This window comes from Alosa alosa, chromosome 17 (assembly GCF_017589495.1).
Source record: "Alosa alosa isolate M-15738 ecotype Scorff River chromosome 17, AALO_Geno_1.1, whole genome shotgun sequence".
NCBI classification, from domain to species: Eukaryota; Metazoa; Chordata; class Actinopteri; order Clupeiformes; family Clupeidae; genus Alosa; species Alosa alosa.
The window spans coordinates 6,565,359-6,588,311 of NC_063205.1; the positions used below are offsets into that span (position 1 = coordinate 6,565,359).

Sequence of the window (22,953 nt, forward strand, 5' to 3'; positions counted from 1 at the left end):
TTTCCAGTACAAGGCCATTGTGTGATAGGGATATCTAATTATATAGAAGGCTATATTGAGATTATATTTTTAGGGGATTTTCATACAAAGGTAATAGCTAGTTCAGTTTACTAGTCGCCATAAGTTTCCATGTCATAAGCATTCACAAATTCTGCCATAACAATGGCACCAGTCATTTGATTTGAGCTATTAAGGCCTGAGAAGGTGCAAGTGTATCTGGAGACTGCTACTCAATATGCCAAAGGTTCAAACAAACAACATGATAGTCTTGAGCTGACAACAGCAATCATCAGGTAACAACCCCAAATAAACCAGAAAAAGTTAGAACGTCGTGTAAAATGCAAATAAAAACAGAATGTGAAAATCTACAAATCTCAAAACCCATATTTAGTGGCAAAAGGATGTAGACAACATGTAAAATGTTGAAAATTAGAAATTTGACAATTCCATGGAAAATATATGTTCATTTTGAATTTGATGCCAGCAACGTTTCAAAAAAAGTTTACGTATGAGTTTACGAGATTTGCAGATTATTACATATTGTTTTTATTCGCATTTTACACAACGTCCCAACTTTTTCTGATTTGGGGTTGTACATTAATGTTACTGCAAAGAAGGAATAGCTCAGCAAAGTCATCATTATACAGATTTTTCTATTCTAGTCCAAATACCCAGTCCTTTAATGCATATCCAATGTGATATTGAGTGCTGTATAATTTGTTTTCCCATGTCTATCACAAATGGTGTCCACTATGTGACTTCAGTATGACGTTTGGCAAATATATCACATAATGCTAATTTTGGTTGTTAGATTTTCCATTCTTTTTTTTAGTAATTAGTTGGCAATCTACAGTAAAAACACAAGACTGGAAATGCATTGAGGATCAAACATATGGACAGCAGATAGAAAATCTGTTCAATTAGATTTTAGCTGAATTTCCCCTTTCAAAATGGTTGACACACATACTGTACAAGCACAGACACACACCAAGCACAGACCACACACAAACTTACTTACACACACATAGACAAACAGGCACGCACACACACACACACACACATAACTGCATCTGTAAATATGGAAATACTTAACACATGACGACAGACAATTTAATTCTTTACAAGATTATTTCTTAAATAGCTGTGGAAGTGTCAATATACTATTTGTTTTCGGCAACAAAAAAAATCTGCACATAGAGCTACAAAGAACTGTTTAGAAGAGTATCAATAGTGCGATAGTCCTCCACACTGAGAGAAGAGAGGATCTACTCCCTCTTCACCCAAGCTTGTTGTCCATGGCTCCTGCCCACACAGACCTGCCTTATACATCTATGGCTTTCACGGAAAGCACGGGCTGACGTGCGGCCATGTTCTCCCAGACTGAAGAGGGGCCGAGACTGAAGAGAGAGCGGAAGGGGCTGTTGGCCAAAGAGCGTTATTCCAAATACAGTCACCTTGCCTTGAACCACAGAGCTTGTCTTTCTCCTGGCCCCCTGCGTCCCTCAGGCACAAGGAGCAAAAGAAGGCGCCCAGGTCTTTGTGAGTCTGCCCAGCGGTCACTCCTGCTGCTCCGTGCTTTGCTCCTGTGCGTACAAAACCCTTAAGCCACAGGCTCTGGGGTTCACTGGGTAAGGCGGCTGGATGGTTGTTTTGTCCTTGGATGCGTTTCATCTGCGGCCGTATCGCACTGAGCACAGCGGTCATATTTTGATGTCTTGCGATTCGACCATCTTGGCCAGAGTCTTCTTGATGCGCAGGGCTGTGAGGCGTGAGGCAGGGTTATGTGCCCAGCACTCCGACATCAGCTTCAGGACTGCACGCAGACACTACAGGCAGGACAGGACAGTGGAGAGAGGGAGAGACGGAGCAGAGCGTTCAAGTGAAAAATGTTAGAGCGACACTTTTTGAAATCACTATGTTGCACAAAGACCATAAAATACTGCCACTGCCAGGAGACTGAATTCCTGTGAGCAATGTAGACTAACCTGTAAATTCAGAGTGAATATTTAAAGCTAAAAAGAAGATGGACACACAAAAAAAAAAAAAAAAATCAGGGGATAGAAGTGCAAGGAAGTGTGGCCCTCCGTGCATCTCACCTCATTGCCATTCCAGCGGTTGGACACAGCTGGCCGTAAGCCCTTCACACACACCACCTCCCGCATGTCCTCAAAGCAAGGGTCCGCTGGCACCATGTCCCAGTATGGCAGCTGATACTCCTCCACTATACCTGTGGGGAAGGAATTGAGTTGTTGAGGGGTCTCTATTGCAACCACTATTAAGAAGCATTAGTATAATGCACCTGCTGTGCAAAATCACATACAAAATGTTTGTGTGTGTTAAATGTAAATAACAATGGTACAAAAAAGAAAAACGCCTTTTATTAAACAGTGTCTCAGCACTGAAAAACATGTTTTCAAACATGTCAAATATTTGGAGGATAATAAATGACACACACATGCATTAGCCTCTCACAAATATTCTTTACTATTAAGCAGCTAAATCTGAATGCTTATATTAGCCGTCTTAAGTGGGAGTACACATAAAATATCAAAATAAAACATTAGACACGTGTTCATCATGGCACATGCTCACCTCCAGTCACACATCGGCGGGCGATCTCCCAGACGATGAGTCCGTAGCTGTAGATATCCGCCATGAGGAAGGCCTGGAAGTGGTTCTTGTTGAGACTCTGGTCCAGCACCTCAGGGGCCATGTACCTGCGCGTTCCCACGCGAGCGCTCGGGGGCAGGTCCACCTCATTGGTGTCACTGCGGAGGAACAACACAGGCATCCCTCAACACTGGGCACACAGAGTCTTTAATGACCTTTCAGTGTTTATTCATTTGTGTCCATTTGTTTTCCTTCACTGCTGAATAATATGTGTAAGTTCGTATGTGCCACTGGTGATGGAGCAGCACCCCTCATACATGTGAGCATGATCATACACTCATACACTTTTTATATAAATATACTCTTTTGATCCCGTGAGGGAACTTTGGTCTCTGCATTTATCCCAATCCGTGAATTAGTAAAACACACTCAGCACACAGTAAACACACAGTGAGGTGAAGCACACACTAATCCCGGCGCAGTGAGCTGCCTGCAACAACAGCGGTGCTCGGGGAGCAGTGAGGGGTTAGGTGCCTTGCTCAAGGGCACTTCAGCCGTGCCTACTGATCGGGGTTCGAACCGGCAACCCTCCGGTTACAAGTCCGAAGAAACACCAACCAGTAGGCCACGGCTGCCCACTCAGAGGTGAGCTATGCACTATGTTTAAAACAAAATATGATTTTCACAATTTCACAAACAAATCCCCATTAAGCTCAGCTAACTCTCAATCAGACAGCAGTATGTTGACCATTGGAGACTGAAAGGGGGGGGAATCTTTTATTGCACTGTACCTATTGAATTTCACTGCCAGTCCAAGGTCTGCAATGCAACAAGTGCCATTTTTCTTGATGAGGATATTCTTGCTCTTCAGGTCTCGGTGGGCGATGGCAGGCTTGCCCTGGGTGCCGTAGATCTCTGTGTGCAGGTGGCACAGGCCGCAGGCAGCAGAGTAGGCCAGCCGCAGCAGAGCTTGGGGGTCCAGTGTGGCGGCCCTCAGATAGTCGTACAGGGAGCCGTTCTCATGGTGATCTGTGATGAGGAAGAGCTGCGTGAAGGACCCTGTGCCCTTTATGTCCGCCGCAATGAAGCCTGCACAGGAAACACAACACATTGGTTAAACATGTTCATCCATTCGACTATCTAGACTGCCTCCCCCCCCCAATCTGTATCTCAGCTTATTTATTTCACTGAGATAACAGTCTGGCTACTCCCAATGCACTCTGTTTCCCTCGGCTACCAGGATAGTGGACCAATCAGTAAGTAGGGGGGATGATGTAACAGTTTCCATATGGAAAGTGTCAGTGGAAGCAATAAAATGGTAATAGCAAAGCCAGCAAATATCACAGAATTGCAGCCGGAAGAATGCGTAAATAAATATAAGCAGCAAAGGTACATTGTTGTCGTAGTGCCAATGCAGCTTATTATTATCCGTTTGAAAAGGTAAGTGGCAAAGTAGGAAGTAATGAATATCTGATAAATGTGATTGGTTAGGTTGGACCAATGATTTCATAGTTAACACAGTCTACACCCATTAGGATATTACTATTGGACACATTTCCCAATGGAGTTATGCCAGACCCTCTTTATGAAGTGAATAGATCTAGTGATACCAGGCTATCAATGATCATTAAAATAACACAATACTCTGAGACAGCAAAATAACATTAGAACTTGACAAGAGACGGCATTTACAACTGCAGAAACATACTGGGTGTCCAAAAAAGAAACCCTAAAATTACTGTTTTCAGCTTATAGTTAAGAGTGTAAATCTATGCCCTAACCTGAACATTTTGTGGGAGGGAGGTCAGATAATTTTGGCAGACAGAAAAAAACATAACATTGCCAATGTGTCAGAGAAGATAGTACAGTAGGTGTACCTAAAATGCCAGTTAAAGAGTAAACACGTACCCAGAATGTTCTCGTGCCTCATGAGAACCGTCTGGTAGATCTCGGTCTCTCGGAACCAGCTGGCCTCCTCGCGGGTGAAGAAGACTTTGACGGCCACCTTCTCCCCACGCCAGCGGCCGAGCCACACCTCCCCGTAGCGCCCCTTCCCGATCTGACGCACCATCTGGATCTGCTTAGCGATGGTGCGCTGGACCTGGCCACCAGAGGAGGAAAGTCAACACACACACACACACACACACACCTAACTACACGCTGCTGAAATCAGGCTGCTGCTGCCACGCTGCAATGGAAGCATGCAGTAGAAGAACATAATAATGTACTGCATGTCTAACCTTTCAGATGCAAAAATATGTAATAATATATATATATATATGATATAATATATCCTTTGGGGATCAATAAAGTATCTATGTATCTATCTATCTATCTATCACAAATAGCAGCACTAACACTGCAGTATGCACTTAGGTGCAGTGCTTTGCTCTTACCAGCAGGGGGAGCCCAGAGCCACTGCCTGTGCTGGACTGGTTGATGAGCTCTTTGAGAGACTCTCCTATGGGAATGAAGGCCTCGTCCTGCTCCAGGTCCTGGTCATATTGCCTCCGCTCCATCTGCACTTTATATCTGCTTGGCAACAGCATCATGGTCAGTGTGAGTCAGCAGATGAGGGGGCATCAGTGATGAACTTGAAAATCTCACACTGAAGTTTCACAAGATGAACCCCGCACTGTCAAACAGACTCGACCAAAAGTTCATCTCCCATGCTAGTCTATACCCAAGAGAGGGTATGTAAGTGGATACACATGAGAACAGGAGAGAGAAAAAGAGAGAGAGAGAGAAAGAGAGAGAGAGAGAGAGAGAGAGGGGGGAGAGAGAGAGAGAGAGAGAGAGAGAAAGAGAGCAGGATGAGGAGTGAGCGATTTCATCCCTCTGGAGTATACTTGCCTGAAGTAGCAGATGACCGTGATGGTTATGAGGGCGAAACAGCAGACGGTCACTGATACGAGGAAGGCCAGCCAGTGGGCACTGCCAAAAAGCGGGTCTAGGACACACAGAAGAGAGTTCATGTCATTTCATAGCATCGCAGACATGACATGAAGTCAAGGGGAAGTCAAAGTCAACGCAAATGCTCATTCACATATCTCAGCTGTCTGTGCAGTCACTGATACATGCAACATGATCACACTGGAACAACAGAGAAAATATGGAGCCTTCCACCACCTCCCTCTTTTATTGGACGGATCGATAGCATCATAAACACAAAAGGCTGCACATTCCATTAGGAGGAGATAGTGCCTCTAGCACCATCCATCTTCCGATGTGTCACAAACAGTGAAATGTGTGCTGTTCAATCAGAAACAGCACAGACGCTGCATATAATTACAGACAGCCTTTGCCTGTAATCACAGACAGCAGTTGATGAAACAGACTGCTGTGACCTCAAGCCCGATTATGTGATCCCGTTATTGATTTCATGCTACAGTATCGGGTTACAGTGTTTTGCTGGCGCAAGATACAGCCTAATGTGTCTGGCAGCACTGCAAGTAATGCCTGAGCAAAATGAGCAGCGCTCTGAGGCGATCTTCACCTTGTATGCCTGGAGGTGGTAGTGTGGGCTGCAGGTCTTTGTTGCAAAAATCAGACTGGCAGCATTCAATTGTCCTTCTGGGCTGGGCTTTCGGTGAATCCTAGAGTACAAGGGACAAGTGAAGATGGTATACATGTACACTCACACACACTCACTCACTCTCTCTCTCTCACACACACACACACACACACACACACACACACACATATTCAACACAGATGGTGTGTGTTAGTGGGTGAGGTGTACCTTGCACTGGAAATGGTAGCCCTCATATCTCATGCAGCCAGAGGTGAGGAGGATCTCTCCATATTCGTCCTCCTCTATGATGGCAAAACACTGCCCATTGGTCCTGTACAGAGCAGATACACTATTCATCTGTGGTTCACACACACACACACGCACGCACACACACACACACACACACACACACACACACACACTCACACACACACAGACGCGACAACAGATGCCGTGTGGCTCAGGATACTTGGAGAGCCTATGTGGCGAATGGTGAGCTGACTCACATGCAGGTGTTGTTGACGGCGTCATCGGGGCAGTGGCCGGAACAGTAGCAGCTGAGGAAGCGGTCGGCGTCCTCTGGGGACACGGTGGAGCCGTCCGGAGCCGGCGGCCTCTTCTGCTCTGGCTTCACCCCTGTGCCCTGGAGCACGTAGTCTGGGTTCTGACCACCTGCGCGCAAAGTGACCATTAGGGCTAAAAATACAATCCCCTAGATTCAATAACCACACACAAACCGGCCATGTCTGCCCAATTTCCCAAAAGTCTTTGTTGTGCATCTCCAATTAGCCTACAGTCGGTTTGTTTGTGTCTGGGCACATTAGACGGGCACAGCACCAGAAGAGCGTATTTGGCTGTGCAGAAGTGAGGTGTTTTAATCATACTGTTGAAGCCTTACACATCAAAGATGATTAGCCCAAACAGTTCTAACTCACTGGATCCTCTCACACAGAACACTGGGGATCAGTGTGAGTAGCCCACAACACAAGCAAGAGCCATGGGAAGATTACAAACTGACAACGCAACTATTTCATGGCATCAAGTTGTAGAACATTTAAGAGTCATTTGTAGTTAGTTACTTAATCAGTTAATTTTTTCATGGTTTTAGGTTGTTACTACTAGTGTATGAATACATACCAAAGGTGTATTGTAATGTTGTATTGATTGTAAAAAGTTGTATTGAATGATTGTTGTAAAGATTGCAACTGATTGTATTAATTCTACTTAGATTATCAAACACCTGGCCTGTGTTAAATTATGCACTTCCAAGACGATGGCAGATAAACACTTGAGCCCGCTGAGTGTGAAGAAAGATGGAGACAGAGAGCATGTTCAAAAGCGGCTGTAACCTGATCTACCTGTCTGGTTTTGCTGTTTTGGTATGTGCAAGTTTGTTTTGTGTCTGTGCGTGGAGGTGGGGGGTTATTTCCTATTCTACGCTACACCTCCAGGCTACGGCGAGCAGAGACATGCCTAGCTGAGACGCCCGCACTCTCGCTCATAAACAGCACAATCCCCCATGTCTGTCTGACAAAACAGAGCGAGCGCTCCAACATCTCTCCTCAACGCAACACAGCAGAACGTCTACACTCCCAGTCGCTCAAACGCCACACATCCAGAGCGGCGAGAGAGGTGCAATGCAGCGGCACATCACACAATTCAGAACATTGCAGCATCTCAGTTTCACATACATACATACAAATATTGATGATACAGCGCCAGGGGCTTGTGTTTGCTGTCCTCCAATAAAAAGGGCACAGTGTTTTGATGAAAAGGAGAGTAGAAACTGTAGTGGAATATGCATGTGTCTAGTTATATTGCGTGTCTGATGGTATTTTGTAGAAGGAAAAAGTCAATTAATAATAAAAAAAAAATCAAGGGAATGAAGCCTGATTACCGTCAACAGGATTAGTCAAGGCAGAGCGAGTGTGAGGGTCAGGATTACCAGTTATGGAAGTGCCTGGGGCAGGACTAAGTGTGTGTGTGTCTGAGACGGAGTCAGAGAATGCTGGATTAGGATTAGACCAAATGTAAAAAAAACCCAACAACAAACAAAATCCCACTAAGAACGGGCAATGAACAGAAAGTGGGAGTGTGGCAGCGGCTGCTTTGGCTCCCACCCAGCAAAGCCCACAGAGCTGCTCCTGCAGCAGAGCCGATAGCACCAGGAGGCAAGACTTGTGTAAGGATGGCAGGAGTGGAGTGGAGGGGGGCATAGTGTACGGAGGAGGCAGGACTTGTGTAAAGATGGCAGGAGTGGAGTGGAGGGGGGCATAGTGTACGGAGGAGGCAGGACTTGTGTAAAGATGGCAGGAGTGGAGTGGAGGGGGGCATAGTGTATGGAAACTTCAAGTCACTGTTGCCTGGACACTACAAAATCAAAAAATTTCTTCCAAAGTTAAGAATGTTGACTAACACATCATTTTGGTTACAAGAAGATGGGATGTGACTTTTTTTCTCAATACGTTATGCCCCATATCTGCAGAGTTCTTTGTTTGCTTTCTTCTCTCTCTCTCTCTCTCTTTTCTTCCACCTTTCCCTGATCCCTTTCATCTGCTCCTGTGCCCGCCCTTCCTCCCACACGCCGCATGAGTCACTACGGTCAGACAAGCAGCCTGTTAACTCAGAATTACGATAAACATCCTCTGTGGATTTTTCTCAGCTTTTGTTTTGATAAAAGAGGAAAAGGACATGATTGTGAGTGTTGTAAATGTGATAACATCGATCTGGGGGGGAAAAAAGAGAAAGAAAAAGGACAACAAGCATCCAGAACAAAAAAATGAAATCACCTCCACCTCAAAATCGGTGATTGCACCCAACTTCGGCGCCATCCTTGTCAAACACCCGCGCATGCTGGTGATTATGGAAGCGAACCCCGGTAACATAAGCATAACCAGGGACATCCTTTTCCACTTTCAAAAAACTCCTGAAGACCCAGCTCTTTAGAGAACATCTACTCTCATAGCAACACTTACAACAAGTCTTACTGATCCTAGCACTCACCAGCCGTTTTAAACTGACAAGTAACTGTTAAAAACAGCACTCACCGACGCACTTATTCTTACTGTACTCTAATGTTTTTTTAAACTGTCCTAAAATTGTGAGAATTGTTCCAAAACATACTGTTTACCATGTTGTTAGTCGCTTTGGTTAAAAAGCGTCAGCCAAATGTAATGTAATGTAATGTAATGTAATGCATGGCTTTTTTATGAGCGTCTATGGTACACGGAGGCTCTCGGAGGCCCTTGTGGAGGAAGCCCCACTCAGCGAGGGAGACTATAAATCAGTGTGGAGGAATGTGGAGCACGAGACCCAGGGCTCAATGGCCAGCACTTAAGCCCAGCAGTCTCCGATGGGCCTCAAGGCCCCTGAAGGCCACGGTCCTAACACTTGGAGCGGTGTGAAGCCCAGTTCAACGCCGAGAAAACCAAACAAAGAACTATGTCGAGCGTAGTTCAACATCAACATGGTCTCCCAAGGCCTTTCTGCCCCCGAAGCAGAGCACAGACCAACGGCATGAAAAATGAAATAATCAGTACCACGCACTGCTTCTAATCTCCAGGGGGTCTGGCTAGTCAGTGAGCTGCTCTGTTTTCTTCTCTCTCTGCTCTCACTCAGAGTTGTTAAAAACAGCTCTCCCTGCTGCTCTGTCTCTTTCCATCTCCCTCCTTCCCTCGTTCCCATCCCCCCTTCTACTTGGAGCTTTTAATGGCAGCCCCATCTCCTCCGCCTGCTCTCTCTCTCTCTCTCTCTCTCTCTCTCTCTCCCTCCCTCCTTCCCTCTGCCCACCTCCACTCACTCACACAGTTCTTCAAGCCTGCCCCTTCTCCCTCGCTCTCCCAACATGTGTGCTTAATTCTGGCTGGCCGTCACACTGGAGTCTGAGGTCTGGCAGCGCTTGTGCTGTAATGATTCCCTCGAACCACATTCTCCCAGCCTGCAGGAAGCCAGAGAACTCTGGAGCTCTTAAAGGGACAGGGCGCCATTTTCACCTCACCTCACCACCTCAAGATGGCAAAACGAACACAGCCATGCCTACAGGCCACCTGAGAACTAGTGCTTTGGTTTTGAACAGTCATGCCATCTCACCAACACTAAACTAGACAGAAAATATTCTTTTGCCAATGGACTCATAATTATCTGGTGACATCAATAAATGTGACCGCCATGACATTTTGAGACCCACATTTGTTGACTAGTGTGAAGAAATATTTTAACAGTGATTACACTATTTATACATAAAAGTCTTTCTATTCATGAATACATATTCATAATCATGTTTACCCTTCTGGAATTCCTATGAAATCTTAAAACTTCCTCAGTTCCTAAACTAAACATTACAATTTGTATATGAATACAAAACCATGGTAAAAACACGCAGCATATTGCTTACAAAACACCCCACTAAGCACTAAACACACACGCGTGCCACTGTCCGCCCACTAATCACGGACTGCTGGGCATTGTTTCCAGCGAGCGTTAGGGTGCACGCGAGGGTGCTTGTTTCACAAGCGGCCATCCGCCGGGCTGCAATACAGGAAATGGTTAAAAGTGTTGGAGGGAAACGTGGAGCACCTACAATAGACTCAACAAGCTTCCTGTAGTAGGGCCCGGGCAGCACGCCCAGTTCAGGAGGAGGGGAAGGGTAGGGAGGGATGGGACGAACGGACGAAGAGAGGAGAGAAGAGAAGAGAAGAGAGGAGAGGAGAGGAGAGGAGAGGGGAGGAGAGGGGAGGAGAGGCCGAGTTGTGATGAGGCCAGAGTGGTGAGAAAAGCAAAGCATGGTGTCTAGGGTACAGGAGGAGGGATGGCAACCGGACACGAGCGCCAGATTATGTGAAAAAAGCCTCGAGTTCTCTTCACCATATTTCAGTCATGGAACTGCTACTGGTCAGAATTGCAGAAAACCCAGACTGTTAATGTTAGCTGCTGTGTTTTTCTGAGCTGGGATGAAAAACAACTGGCTTGTAACTGTGCTGTTTCCCATGACACAAGGTCCTCTGTCTAGGATTGATTTTCCAAGACTGGGGTAAAAATAAAAACACATGATGGATATTCAGCAGCTAGTTTTGTCATGTGACCAAACCAAAGAGCTTGCGATGTTTGTGTAATATTTTTAGAGAAAATAATGGAGCTATTGGGCTTGTTTATGGAATGGAGGTAATTCAGTTGGGACCGGGAATCAACTAAATCTCCGCTGAAAACCAAATTTGCCTGAGCCTGGACAAGGCACTCTCAAAAACAGAGGCTTTTTCAGAAGCCGCTCGCTGTTATGGTCCACAGACACTGATCTTATCATACCATAAGCCATTTACAGGGAGCCTTATGTTGTCGATGAACATGCTTGCCCTTTTGTTACTGTCTGGTTTGGTTTACAAGCAATAAGGAATGGCTTCCCTAAGCCAATTTTACCCAAAGCGGCTCCTTTGCAGGGGCAAAAATAGAAAGTCAGGAGGTTAAAATTTCATGTAGTGCAGTTGACCGACACTGCACATCAAAGGATACTGAGACCAACCCAAAAAAGAAACATCTTCTAGTAAAAGGCCTAAGCAATGTGTGCTGCAACATTAGTTAACGATAGTCAAACACATGGATCTGTGCTGTTATTCTATTTTAGTGTAGGTCATATAAGGATATGTACATTAATAATAATGTGACTAATTTGATTTATCCTTACCTTCAGTAGGAGTAGCAGACAGAAAGCAGGCCCCCAGGACTGTGATGAAGATGAGGATTGCTTTAGTCATCCTGGCAGGAATAGCTTGATTTGTGTCTTCTATTAGCTGTGGCCCAAATGAAGTTTTATGGCGAAGCACTGAAGATCCTTAGAGTCTCTCTCTCTCTCTTTCTCTCTCTCTCTCTCTCACTCACTCACTGGTTCCTGACCCTGGAGAAAAAGCAAAAGACAGCATTGTTGGGCTATAACTGTAAAAATGGCAGGGAGCAGTTGAGAGGGCCAGAGCACCTTGTGCTGGACTAATGAGGGATTAAATCACCATGCCTCTGTGATGGCAGCTGCACTGTTCATCTGTAAATCTATCAAATGTATGAAGATATTGAGCACTTAGTGATTCACCTCATGCTGAGGGTTTAAGGTAACACTGAGACAAAAGGGGCACAGGGACAGCTTTCACTGAATTTCCTAAATGATTTTGAAACCTACCTCGGTAAAAACCTTCGCATCCATATTTACATATGGAAAAAATGGTAGCAGGTTACAACTGGACAGCTGGATTTACATGCACAAGAGCAGGGCATATGAGGTAGAGAATCCTTCAGTATCTTTACAGATATGAATATTTCTTCCGCTAGAATTTGGAAGTCAGGGATTTTAAATTATAGTATTGGTTTCAATCCAAAATAAATGACCTCTTTGACCACAATAGAAGATTGTTTGTTTACATACTTATTAGCTAGGCTATCCAAGACATCTAGCGGCAGGCTACCTCCTAGTTGGTTTAATCAAAAACAACATTATGCCTACTACAAACAGCCATACATCCTATTTTAAATTAATACATATTGTAGAGCATTTATTATGGAGATTTATGTAAGACAAGGACTTTACATATGTGGTATCTATGGATGGTGAACACCTCTTTCAAATACTTAATTCCAAACTGATTAAGTTAATATCTTGTGTCTTTTTTCTGTCTATTCTGGGAATAAAGATATTGCGTTTCAATGTGAAATTATAACTTGAGATATTTGATATACTTGATTGTAACTTTTTTTTTCCTTTTTGAGGTAGGTCAGCTTTTCCCAAGGTCCATCTTGTTTGGAATGCAGAGTTAGCTGATGTTAGTAGGACTGGGCTGGCCTGTGCTGACATCATTTGACCTGACATTCTGCCCTGTCTTGACATGGATATCTGCACACCAGAGCATTAGGGACTCTAGTGAACATTTAGGCCAAAGGCTTTTCATTCCCCCTAGTCTATTCAGTGATGTTGTTTTTACTCATAATACACTACATTTCTTACCCAAAAAAGGATTTAATAGTGTGATTAGAAGGTTTAATCACATGAAAAAGGCAGTAGACGCCAAGACGACAGACAGAAAGTGTAACATTGTAACTGCATCCTGAGTGACTGCTTTGTTTCTCAAATTCAGAGCACAAAATGGGGCAGGTCATGGTTAGCCATTCCCACATCATCGACCACTTGGGAGCTAAACACCCACCCCCCTACCCCACTGCTCCAGACGCTAGGAGCTAAACACCCACCCCACTACCCCACTGCTCCAGACGCTAAAGCTTTAGCCTCGGTGACCTCTTCAGCAGAGGCAGACAGTATGGCACAGCAGCGCAACACCTTAAAACAAAAATGTGGCTGTCTAGATCATACTGACTGTGCCTGTCCCAATGCACCATTGTCCGTTACACCACGAGAGATTAAGATGCCCTCACTCCGAGGGATCAGGAAATGGAACATCATCTCGTTTTGGTGGCTGAAATAGGTGACAAGGTGCATTCACTGAGCCTGCCCTCATGATGTCATAGGGGAGGCTTTCAACCAGGTCAGGGTCCCTGCACATGAGTCACTGGGCTGTGAAGAGTTGCCTAGAGTCCCGCATTCACAATGTTTTCTGAATAACAACCAATCTGATGGTCCTTATATGACTGTTGCTCATATGACTGAAGGTATAGTAAAGACACTTCCAAATTTTCCAAGTGAAATGATTTCAGTGTAAAATGGTTGCATGTTATAATGGTGATCATCACACCCATAGACTGGGTAACTCTAATCTCAACAGGATACAATATTAACTTCAAAACAATTAACCCAAACAATGATGGTTCATGTATCACCATGTACAAGCTCTTAAAGAGTAGATGCTTATAAATGTGTGGCACAATAATGACAAAACTGTTCCATCAACATCCCCCTGTCATCCCCCAGAGGCTTATTTTCGCTGTTCAACAAGGACTCTTCTCTATTTTGCAACACCTCTCAAACCTCCAGACTTCCACATGACAACAACAATCCCTCATCCCGTCAACTGCGTTGTGTTCCCTCGTGAGCGACGCTGTGTTCCTGTCCCAGCGTAGGTGCTACGAACTCTGTGGCTGCAGCACTCTGGCTCCTTCGCGCTCCAAAATGCGTGGCTCCGCTGCAGCAGTGGAGCCCGGAGCCCTATAATTATCCCATCCAGCTGAAAATACAGCACTGGCTCAGGCTCTTGGAGGGATGCACAAGCTCAGGCACATTCTGGAATCCAAAAAAGAAGCTGCTATCTTGAGTCGGAGTGCGTCACGGGGTAATGACAGTGTGGCACACACACCACAGAAGGCTGCAGCTCCCCTGTCTGTCTCAGACCGTGGGGCTTGAGGGGTCGGAAGACCAACACAGATATTTGGAGCCCGACAGATCTGTCTCCATTGCTATCCTACATCTGTCTTATGGCAGATTAAATACCGGCACTGTCCTGTCATATTATCTCAATTATAAACTAGCATTGTGAGCACACATGAGAACATGCTGCTGACTATGCTACCTGTTCAAGGCAATAAAACCATTTTTCAGTAATCTAGCTCACATGTACTTAAGTATTGTCCATTAATTAACATAGACTGAAAAACCAAAGGATTTTTACAATAATACCATTACATTTCCAGTTTCACTGCTCAGTTCACACACGCAGATAATAAAATAAAACCCCAAGTTATATTATTTCCTATAAGAAATATATGATAAAGAGTCTGTTCAAAAGCATCAGAAGAAAACACCTTGCTTTACATTGGAAGAATCCTAATGTGCCATGATGAAGACAATGACACCTTCAGAGAACAGACAGTAGTTTGAACTGTAAATGTCACTTAGGAGGCAAACTCTTACCTCACAGGGCAGCCAAACGGACAAGGCAGGATTGGAGTCATAGTATCAAACAGTTTAGCAGTCATGGCCAGGGTGATGTCGCATGAAAACATGGCTTCTGTAGCATCCAATCTGAAAGAGAGATAAGACAGAATATTAAAGAGTGTGTAAATTACAAATGAATGGTTCTGTTTGTTAGCTAGGCTGGTTACATCGGCCAAGCAGTGCTTTCATGTTTCAGTCCCCTAATAAGTGACAAAATAAAGAGGACCACACTGTTGCCACGCATGGCATCCAATATTCAAGAACAGTCAGCTACCAACAATATTGGGCAATATAGCACAACAGAATCAACTCTCAGAACAGATAGAAGTTAGAACTGACATTCATGGGCAGACATTTCCATTTCAATGCATGTCCATGTTTGTCAGACAGACTAGCTTCAGGACAGTACTGGAAACAGAAGTACAGGGCCAATCGACTACAGGACAAGATGTACCTCATTGGACTATCTACAAATAACAGCCACCTGTGGGGCAAGAGAACAATAGAGAATCAAACGCTCCATTCTTATCGCTGCATCTGGTAATATAAAACACTAAAATTAAACATCTATGCCTTAAAAACCTGATAGGCCTGTGAATGGGTACCACAGTTGTCAGTCCACAAAATTCTGAACCCTTTCAGCCCTGCCCTTACCAACATTCCCTTCTTTATCCCTTTGGTATTTATTAGTGCTGGGTGATGACTAATCAAATCCTTTTAGCTTTGTTATTTAGTCGCAATTACATACTCAGAGCCAACGCTAAGCCACTGAATAAAACAACAGTGGCAAACACCCTGTGCTGACCTTGAATCGAAACACTGTTTGTGACAGGCGACTCTGCGAGGGAAATGGAGGGCAATCCGTAGGAAGTGGAAATCAAACGTGAGGATTTCCATCGGCAGCGATAATTCCAGACGGTTTAGTAAAGCCAACAGGAAAGCTGGGGTTAGCCGCGGGGAAAAGAGCCCGCGCCGAGCGCCGAGAGCCGAGTCGACCAGGATCAAAGTGAACGATCAGCCATAGCTAATGGACATGAAAGCCCCAGAAGAGTGGCAGTTAGTGTAGTTCACTGGGCCTCCAGCTGTGGGAAACCAGGGCAGGAGTGATAGGAGCGCCCGTAAAGGTCTGCATTACCCCCTTTGTTTACATTCTGAAAGTCATTCGGTGACAAATGTTCTTATTATTCATCTTCTGGCAGCAGAGACACACACTTGCCAAGAAACATTTTTGGTAGAGGACGGACTCCTCTTTCAGACTTTGAAATAGATAGGGGTGTTCTTTCAAAGTTCACCACCACCTTTCTATAAGAATGTACTGTAGTGTGACAGGTGACACACAGCGACGTTATTGCATGACAGTTTAGCTGCCTGCAAATGTGTAAGACTGGAAAGCCATTTTCAGTACACAGAAGTCAATCATAGATACCTTCAAAACCTCTGCTGTGGCTTTAAAGAAACGTAGCATTAATGGCACTATTACCCTGTTACACAGTCTTAATTAGTCTCAAAAGGATGTGGTTATGCTTACAAATTGGGTTATATACACAGAGTTAACTTACATTCTCTGAATACCGTAAAGCTAATGTTCTTCCATAAAGCTCACTTATATTCAGTATGACTGTAGTCTATGCCAACACCAAAATACCTTCTGGTCTAATGCAAATGGAGTCCAAATATGTAACTGAAAATGAAATGAATGAGAATCACTTTAACGGTGATGAGTCAGAAGGTCCCAGCACTGTGTTGAGCCACTGCACCATCTATGTCTTCCCTCACAGAGTCCCTGCTCAGTTCTTTACAATGCCATGCAACACTGTATTGAACATTTGTGAACAACTAGTTGATGAGTCAAGTCCTCTGAGCCTTGGAATACTACACAACAGTAACTGTGAGTGAGTGAGCTCCAATAAGCAGATCACGTATCCAACCCTGAAATACAAAGCAAGACAAATCAGAGCTCAATGAGATGCATTAGCGCAATGCGGCTCAATCTGAAGTCTCTCACGGTGCTAATAGCGCATAGGCCCTGTACCGCTCCAAAGACAAGATCGCAGCTGATAATGGGTGCGTGTGTTCTTGTCATGCTCTGGCTAATACCAAACAACATGGCTCTTTTGTCCTGAAACAGAGAGAAACACTCTCTAACAAAAGCCACATGACTGCCATTTCTTTCTTTCTTTCTTTCTTTCTTTTTCTCTCTCTCTCTCTCTCTCTCTCTCTCTCTCTCTCTCTCTCTCTCTCTCTCTCTCTCTCTCTCTCTCTCTCTCTCTCTCTCTCTCTCTCTCTCTCTCTCTCTCTCTCTCTCTCTCTCTCTCTCTCTCTCTCTCTCTCTCTCTCTCTCTCTCTCTAAATCTGCATCTGGTTTGGCTCTAATGGACAGCTCTATTGTTTCTTTGATTGCAAGAGGGATATGCAACAGCAAAGCCACACTTGCAGCATAGTGGCAAAACATTAGTGCATAGAGATAAGCAGAGAATTCAGTTCAACAACACTGCACCCCAAGGAACCTGAGAAAACAGGACACTTATTCTAGCATTCTTTTGCATCAACAACATCATTTCATAATACATCAGACTTGTGTTATTATCATTATTAATACCAAAATAGCTTAGTTATAGCCTACTTAAATTGATAAGTCTTTATAGTGATTGACTTTCTGGGTAAATGCATGTAGGTACAACGTGATGATGCTAACATTTAGAAAATCAGCAATCTGAACAGTCTGTGAATATGAAAAACAGGAATTCAGAGCAAAGAACACTTCAACTTTAGCTACATAGCTCACCAGTACTGCCATATACTTTCTCTGTGTATATCTTTATTTATTTATTTTACTGTAACACACCAGTCTTCAGTCTCCTCCATGGCATGTTACAAGAATCAGTGAACACAGTCACAATCTTCTACTTGTTATGGTTCCACGGCCCTGCCTACACCACAACACTGCATTCATGCAGCGACTCAAGTCAACCTCCCTTACAGCACTCAAATACACTTTCAATACACAAAATAAAATTGCTCTTGCTTGGATGTTTACTAAGACAAACTTGCACAATTGTACACCTTTCAGGCTGACACATTCCACATTCTGACTGACTACAATGACTGCAAAAATGTTTCCCCTACAAACTGGACAGCACAGCAGATCACAAGATTAGTGTATTTTCAAGCCCTTTTCCTATCTGCACACACAGACTTGTGTACCATGTTAGTTACAGACTCAGACGTTATACAGTATCATGGATTATACAAGTCATTACCTTCCCATCAATGTTATAGGAGAGCGAACCTTAAACAACAATATTTTCTGCAAGATCGCTTCATAGGAAGATGTGTTTGAGCAGTAAACTACATCTAATCATATCCTCTCCCATACAATGGACCTATTATTTCACAAACTGGGAGGAGCTCAATCCCCCCTGGTTGTTTGTTGTTTACTTCTTGTAAGTACCAGCCAAGACATGTGGTTGTCTCTAGTTATTATGATTAAGAGTTACAAGCATGCAAAGAGATGTCTTAGTATCGCTTCAACTCCATTCTCACCACATTAAGGTAAAACACAACCAAAGATGCATACAACCAGCAGTGCTTGTCAGTGAGCAGTTGTATGTATGTAAACACTTCAATCTCCAAGTTTCAAATCCAAATCGTGGGAAATGTAAAGTAATACAATAGAGGAAATTCATTGCGTCCATATTCAACAACCTAGGCACCCGTTTAGCGCTAAGGGGGTACCCAATATGTCTAAACCCGCAACAACGAAGTTATGTAGTGCAAAACCAGGCGTTAAGGGCACGCATCACCAATATCACACTCCAGTCTCCTTATTGTACGTCAGTGTGGCATCAAACTGAGCTTGAAGCTGTTATTTTAAGGTAAAAGAACAACATTGAGTTGAATGGGAGTCCTATTTAGTTAAAGCAACACAATGTAGTCCTTTTACCATAGGCTTAATGACTCTGACGCCATTCCACTCAGTGTTTTAATCCAGTCTCCCGTTTATGGATTGAGCATCAAAGGCTGGCTGATCTACAGAAGGACAGGGTAAGAGGGAATATTCATTGTTTTCTTCCTCAAACAGAGGAGAAAAAAACATAAATAAATAAAGATGACTGGGCACTTAGGAGGAAAATTAAATTCTGTTCGAGGCAATCCCCTCCCCCTCCAGGAAATATCCACTGAGGAGCAGAGAGAACATTTCAGAGCTACTGCGGCCATTACATGGTCCATTTGGGAGACAGAGGGTTTACTGGGAACGAATGGGCAAGGGAGAACATATGAGAGAGAGAGAGAGAGAGAGAGAGAGAGAGAGAGAGAGAGAGAGAGAGAGAGAGAGAGAGAGAGAGAGAGAGAGAGGGAAAATAGCTCTTTGTTGTACCACCTATGTCATGACGCCTTTAAACAGCTAGGCCCAAACAAGGAGAAGTGCACATTTCCTTCAAGCAATACACCACACAGTGCTACACTCATGTTTTAGAAGGTATTCTGACTTGCTTGTGTTGCTTCTTATGAAAATATATTTCATGTATCTATTGTTTATGTAATGTCATTAATTGTGCATTCAACCAAACATATTCACAATTTTTAGATTGTGATTTAGATCCCCATTCTGAAGGAGGTTCTGAGAGGTTGGCAATGACCAACTGAAAGGCACAATTGTGCAACATTTTCAGATCAGATAGAACATAAAGAAAACAGACTAATACTGACAATAAGAATGTCTCATCATTTATGAAAAACTGTTATTTCACTATGGTCATCTTTCACTATTTTTTTGTAAGAAATACAACTCAGCATGGAGTCATAAGATCAATTAACATACTTTTGCCTTATCCTTCTTTAAATCTCAGAACCACACTACTGAGACCATGCATTAATTATTATGTGTGTGTATGATATGGACCTGTGTCTGCAATAAAAGCTTGTATATATATATATATATATATATATATATATATATATATATTTATATATATATATATATATATATATATATATATATATATATATATATATATATATATATATATATATATATATATATATATATATATATAAACTTTATTGCAGACACAGGTCCATAATATATATATATATATATATATATATATATATATATATATATATATATATATATATATTTATATTACACATTATGCATGAAATACAGAATCAAAATACTTCCTAACTGGGGAAGATTACACAGAATCCATAATGTGAATATCTGAGCGTGATTGGGCTACTTCTACAGATGTGATCCAGACTGAGTCCTTTCCTGGACATGGGTTAAGCCTACACCCGAACTATAAGATAACTTCAATAAAATCCCCACGGAAAAAAAGAGAGCTTTATGTCAAGGACCTAGTTAATCGATATAAGCAAAATCAGCCCAAAATAAGTTGAGCAAGTAAGCTACACAGGGTCTAACCTTGTGGGACCTTTCAGACTTTATACACATGAGGACACAACAGGGCTAATTAACAGCAGGTACTAGGCCACTTGTGAATTAACTTCTTCAGTCTTTTTGTCCAACTTCTTTTTGCAAATGGAATACATTCTCTATGACCAATAAAAATACCAAGCTTTATCCTCAGGTTGTAGTATTGCTAGAAGGTCAGACAAAAGTATCTTTCACAGGCATCAGATCAAATGCTCTTATCATTTAGCTACCAGAAAAGCAGCCATTTAAATAGTATACAGTTTTGTTACCTCATAAAAAATAGTTCAACAGCAAATGCATGTACTACCAACTACCAACAGATTGTTCTTTCACAGTATATCCGTGCTTCAATTCACAGAACCTTTTCTACAGCTTGTAAGTAGTTACTGTGGTAACTGAAGTCTTGGTTGCACTACAGCAGGATTCCACGGGACAGAAATGAGAGATATTTGCAAGTTCCAAACAGAGCACCTCTTTTAGGAAGGGCCTAGAGCCAAATATGCTCTGTTTTTAAGCTCTGTGTTTTGCCTGGAATCCAGAGGAGCAATAGCACGGTAAATTAAGATCTAGTGATAGCCCCATCTGCATGGCAGGCTTGAGGTCTAGGCTATCTATATTTTGTGCAATCTTTTTTTAAAACTAGGGCAAACTTACAACACACACAAAAAAGGATTTTACAACTTTTGCATGAGAAAAAGTTCTGACTATCAATTTAGCCAAAGTCTCTCTCAGTAGTTTGTAATTTATCTAAGGTGAAATACTCCCATGTTTGACCAGGGATTTCTTTGATCATAACCTAGTTCCAAGTTCGAGTTCCATGAGAGCTCTTTGCAAGTATGCTACTGAAAACAGAAATCTCTGTGTATACAAGACACAACTTATTCATCACAAACCTTTCCTCTTTACATAGTCCAAAATACCACAAGTCTAAAACCTCTGGTCAAGTCTAAAACATTCCCGGTTCGAATTATTACAAAAACTCCAGACACACTGAAATAGCCTACGATATAACACAGAATCAATGGTAACAGTATAGCCACACATTGCAAGTTGCAACTTGCCAGCATAGGTGCAACTATCCATTATCTATAGTAGCCTAGGGTTTCTAATGAGTTAGTAGATCAACAAATAGCCTATTAAATGGATAAAATACAAAAATCACGACGTGTACCACGTTGTTTACAGTAGCCTACAAAGTTTGACATATTCATGCTTTGAGATTGTGACTTGTGGACTCTCCTAAAATTAAACAACTCTAGGAATCGCTCTAAAATAAGTTAGGCTACTTTGTTGCAGTTAATAAAATACCGTTTCCCAGAGTGACAAAAATAACTTGACATCGCAGAAGCCCAGTGGCATCATAATTGGCGACAAAGCAGATCAAGGAGTGTTAGTAGGCTATACAAAACAGCTTGCAAACATTATCTAATTACATAAACGGATTCTTCGTTTTATACCTTGAAAAGAAGATTTCAGGAATACTTCCAACGCGAAATCAACAAACTTTTCCACGACTACCGGAAAGGACATCCCCGAGCAAATATCCGGAATTCCCGTTTACCTCTCCTGAGTGCGTGCGTCTGGAGTTTACAATCCCCAATTTTTACACGTTTTAGAAAAGTTAATTAACAAAACCGTCATTTGCACGCACATTTAACCGCCAAGTACGCCTAGTTTCTTGATATATTATCCAGTTTTATTGTTTTTCTCAAGGTTCATCGTCGGTCCACTTCGGTAGTGCCTCCAACAGGGCGAACGTTCTCGCCCTGTACGTAACGACATCATTACTCTTTCTGTCCTCCAATCAGTGCAGCCCAACTGAACCAGACATTGCCGAGCGAACAGAAAGGTAAGGAGACAACCGAGAAACGAGGGAGGGGCTGGAAAAGTTGCTCGAAACCAAGCACTAAGCGCCACCTGGTGTAAAAGAGGCATGCGCGGCCTGCAGGCGCGTTGAGTCGAATAAAACCAAGTATAAACGAGGCCAAGACTTTATAACAGGATCAGGGAAGAGCCGTGGAAATGATACGAATAACATATCTTAGCTGATTCCAAGATGTAAATATGTAATTCCTCTTATAAACACCAAGTCTGAGTTTAAGGGTGGAAGTGTAAGTTTCACAAAACAGCAACAAAAAATAACAATATACAGCACAAGTACATATACAAAAGTAATATAACATGACAAAGTGATTATTTGGGAAATGTATTGCATCCATTGCTTTACTCAGAGAGAGGATAATTACAAGCACATCTATTGAAATTACAGTATCACTGGGTCGGACTGGTTAAAAAATCACATATTTGTCACAGCTTTATTTTATTGTATTTAGGTCTAATACTAGTGAAAGTGAAAGGAAATGTCTACAAAGAAGCGATGTTAATTAATTAATATGTTTAGTTAATTAATATATATATAAATATTTGCCCCCCTTAAAGTAATGACCTAAATCATTAGCGGTCCAGCCAATTGCTGCTAATAGTCTCATAATTACTGAAATGAAGATTGTCCAAGGGCAGAGAATGTGT

General features: G+C 42.8%; 1 protein-coding gene across 1 annotated transcript; it reads right to left on the minus strand.

Annotated features, from left to right (window-relative positions):
- Window positions 1-520: 520 nt before the first annotated feature.
- bmpr1ab (bone morphogenetic protein receptor, type IAb) lies at window positions 521-22,212 on the minus strand. Its single transcript, XM_048268515.1, has 13 exons — window positions 21,882-22,212; window positions 14,961-15,071; window positions 11,802-12,011; window positions 6,631-6,796; window positions 6,353-6,455; window positions 6,107-6,206; window positions 5,464-5,560; window positions 5,007-5,142; window positions 4,519-4,711; window positions 3,402-3,699; window positions 2,593-2,768; window positions 2,097-2,227; window positions 521-1,826 (listed from the first exon to the last, which is right to left on the minus strand). The coding sequence occupies exons 3-13, from the start codon at window positions 11,869-11,871 to the stop codon at window positions 1,701-1,703; spliced, it is 1,596 nt and encodes a 531-aa protein (XP_048124472.1). The 5' UTR covers window positions 11,872-12,011; window positions 14,961-15,071; window positions 21,882-22,212; the 3' UTR covers window positions 521-1,700.
- Between the last annotated feature and the right edge of the window lie 741 nt (window positions 22,213-22,953).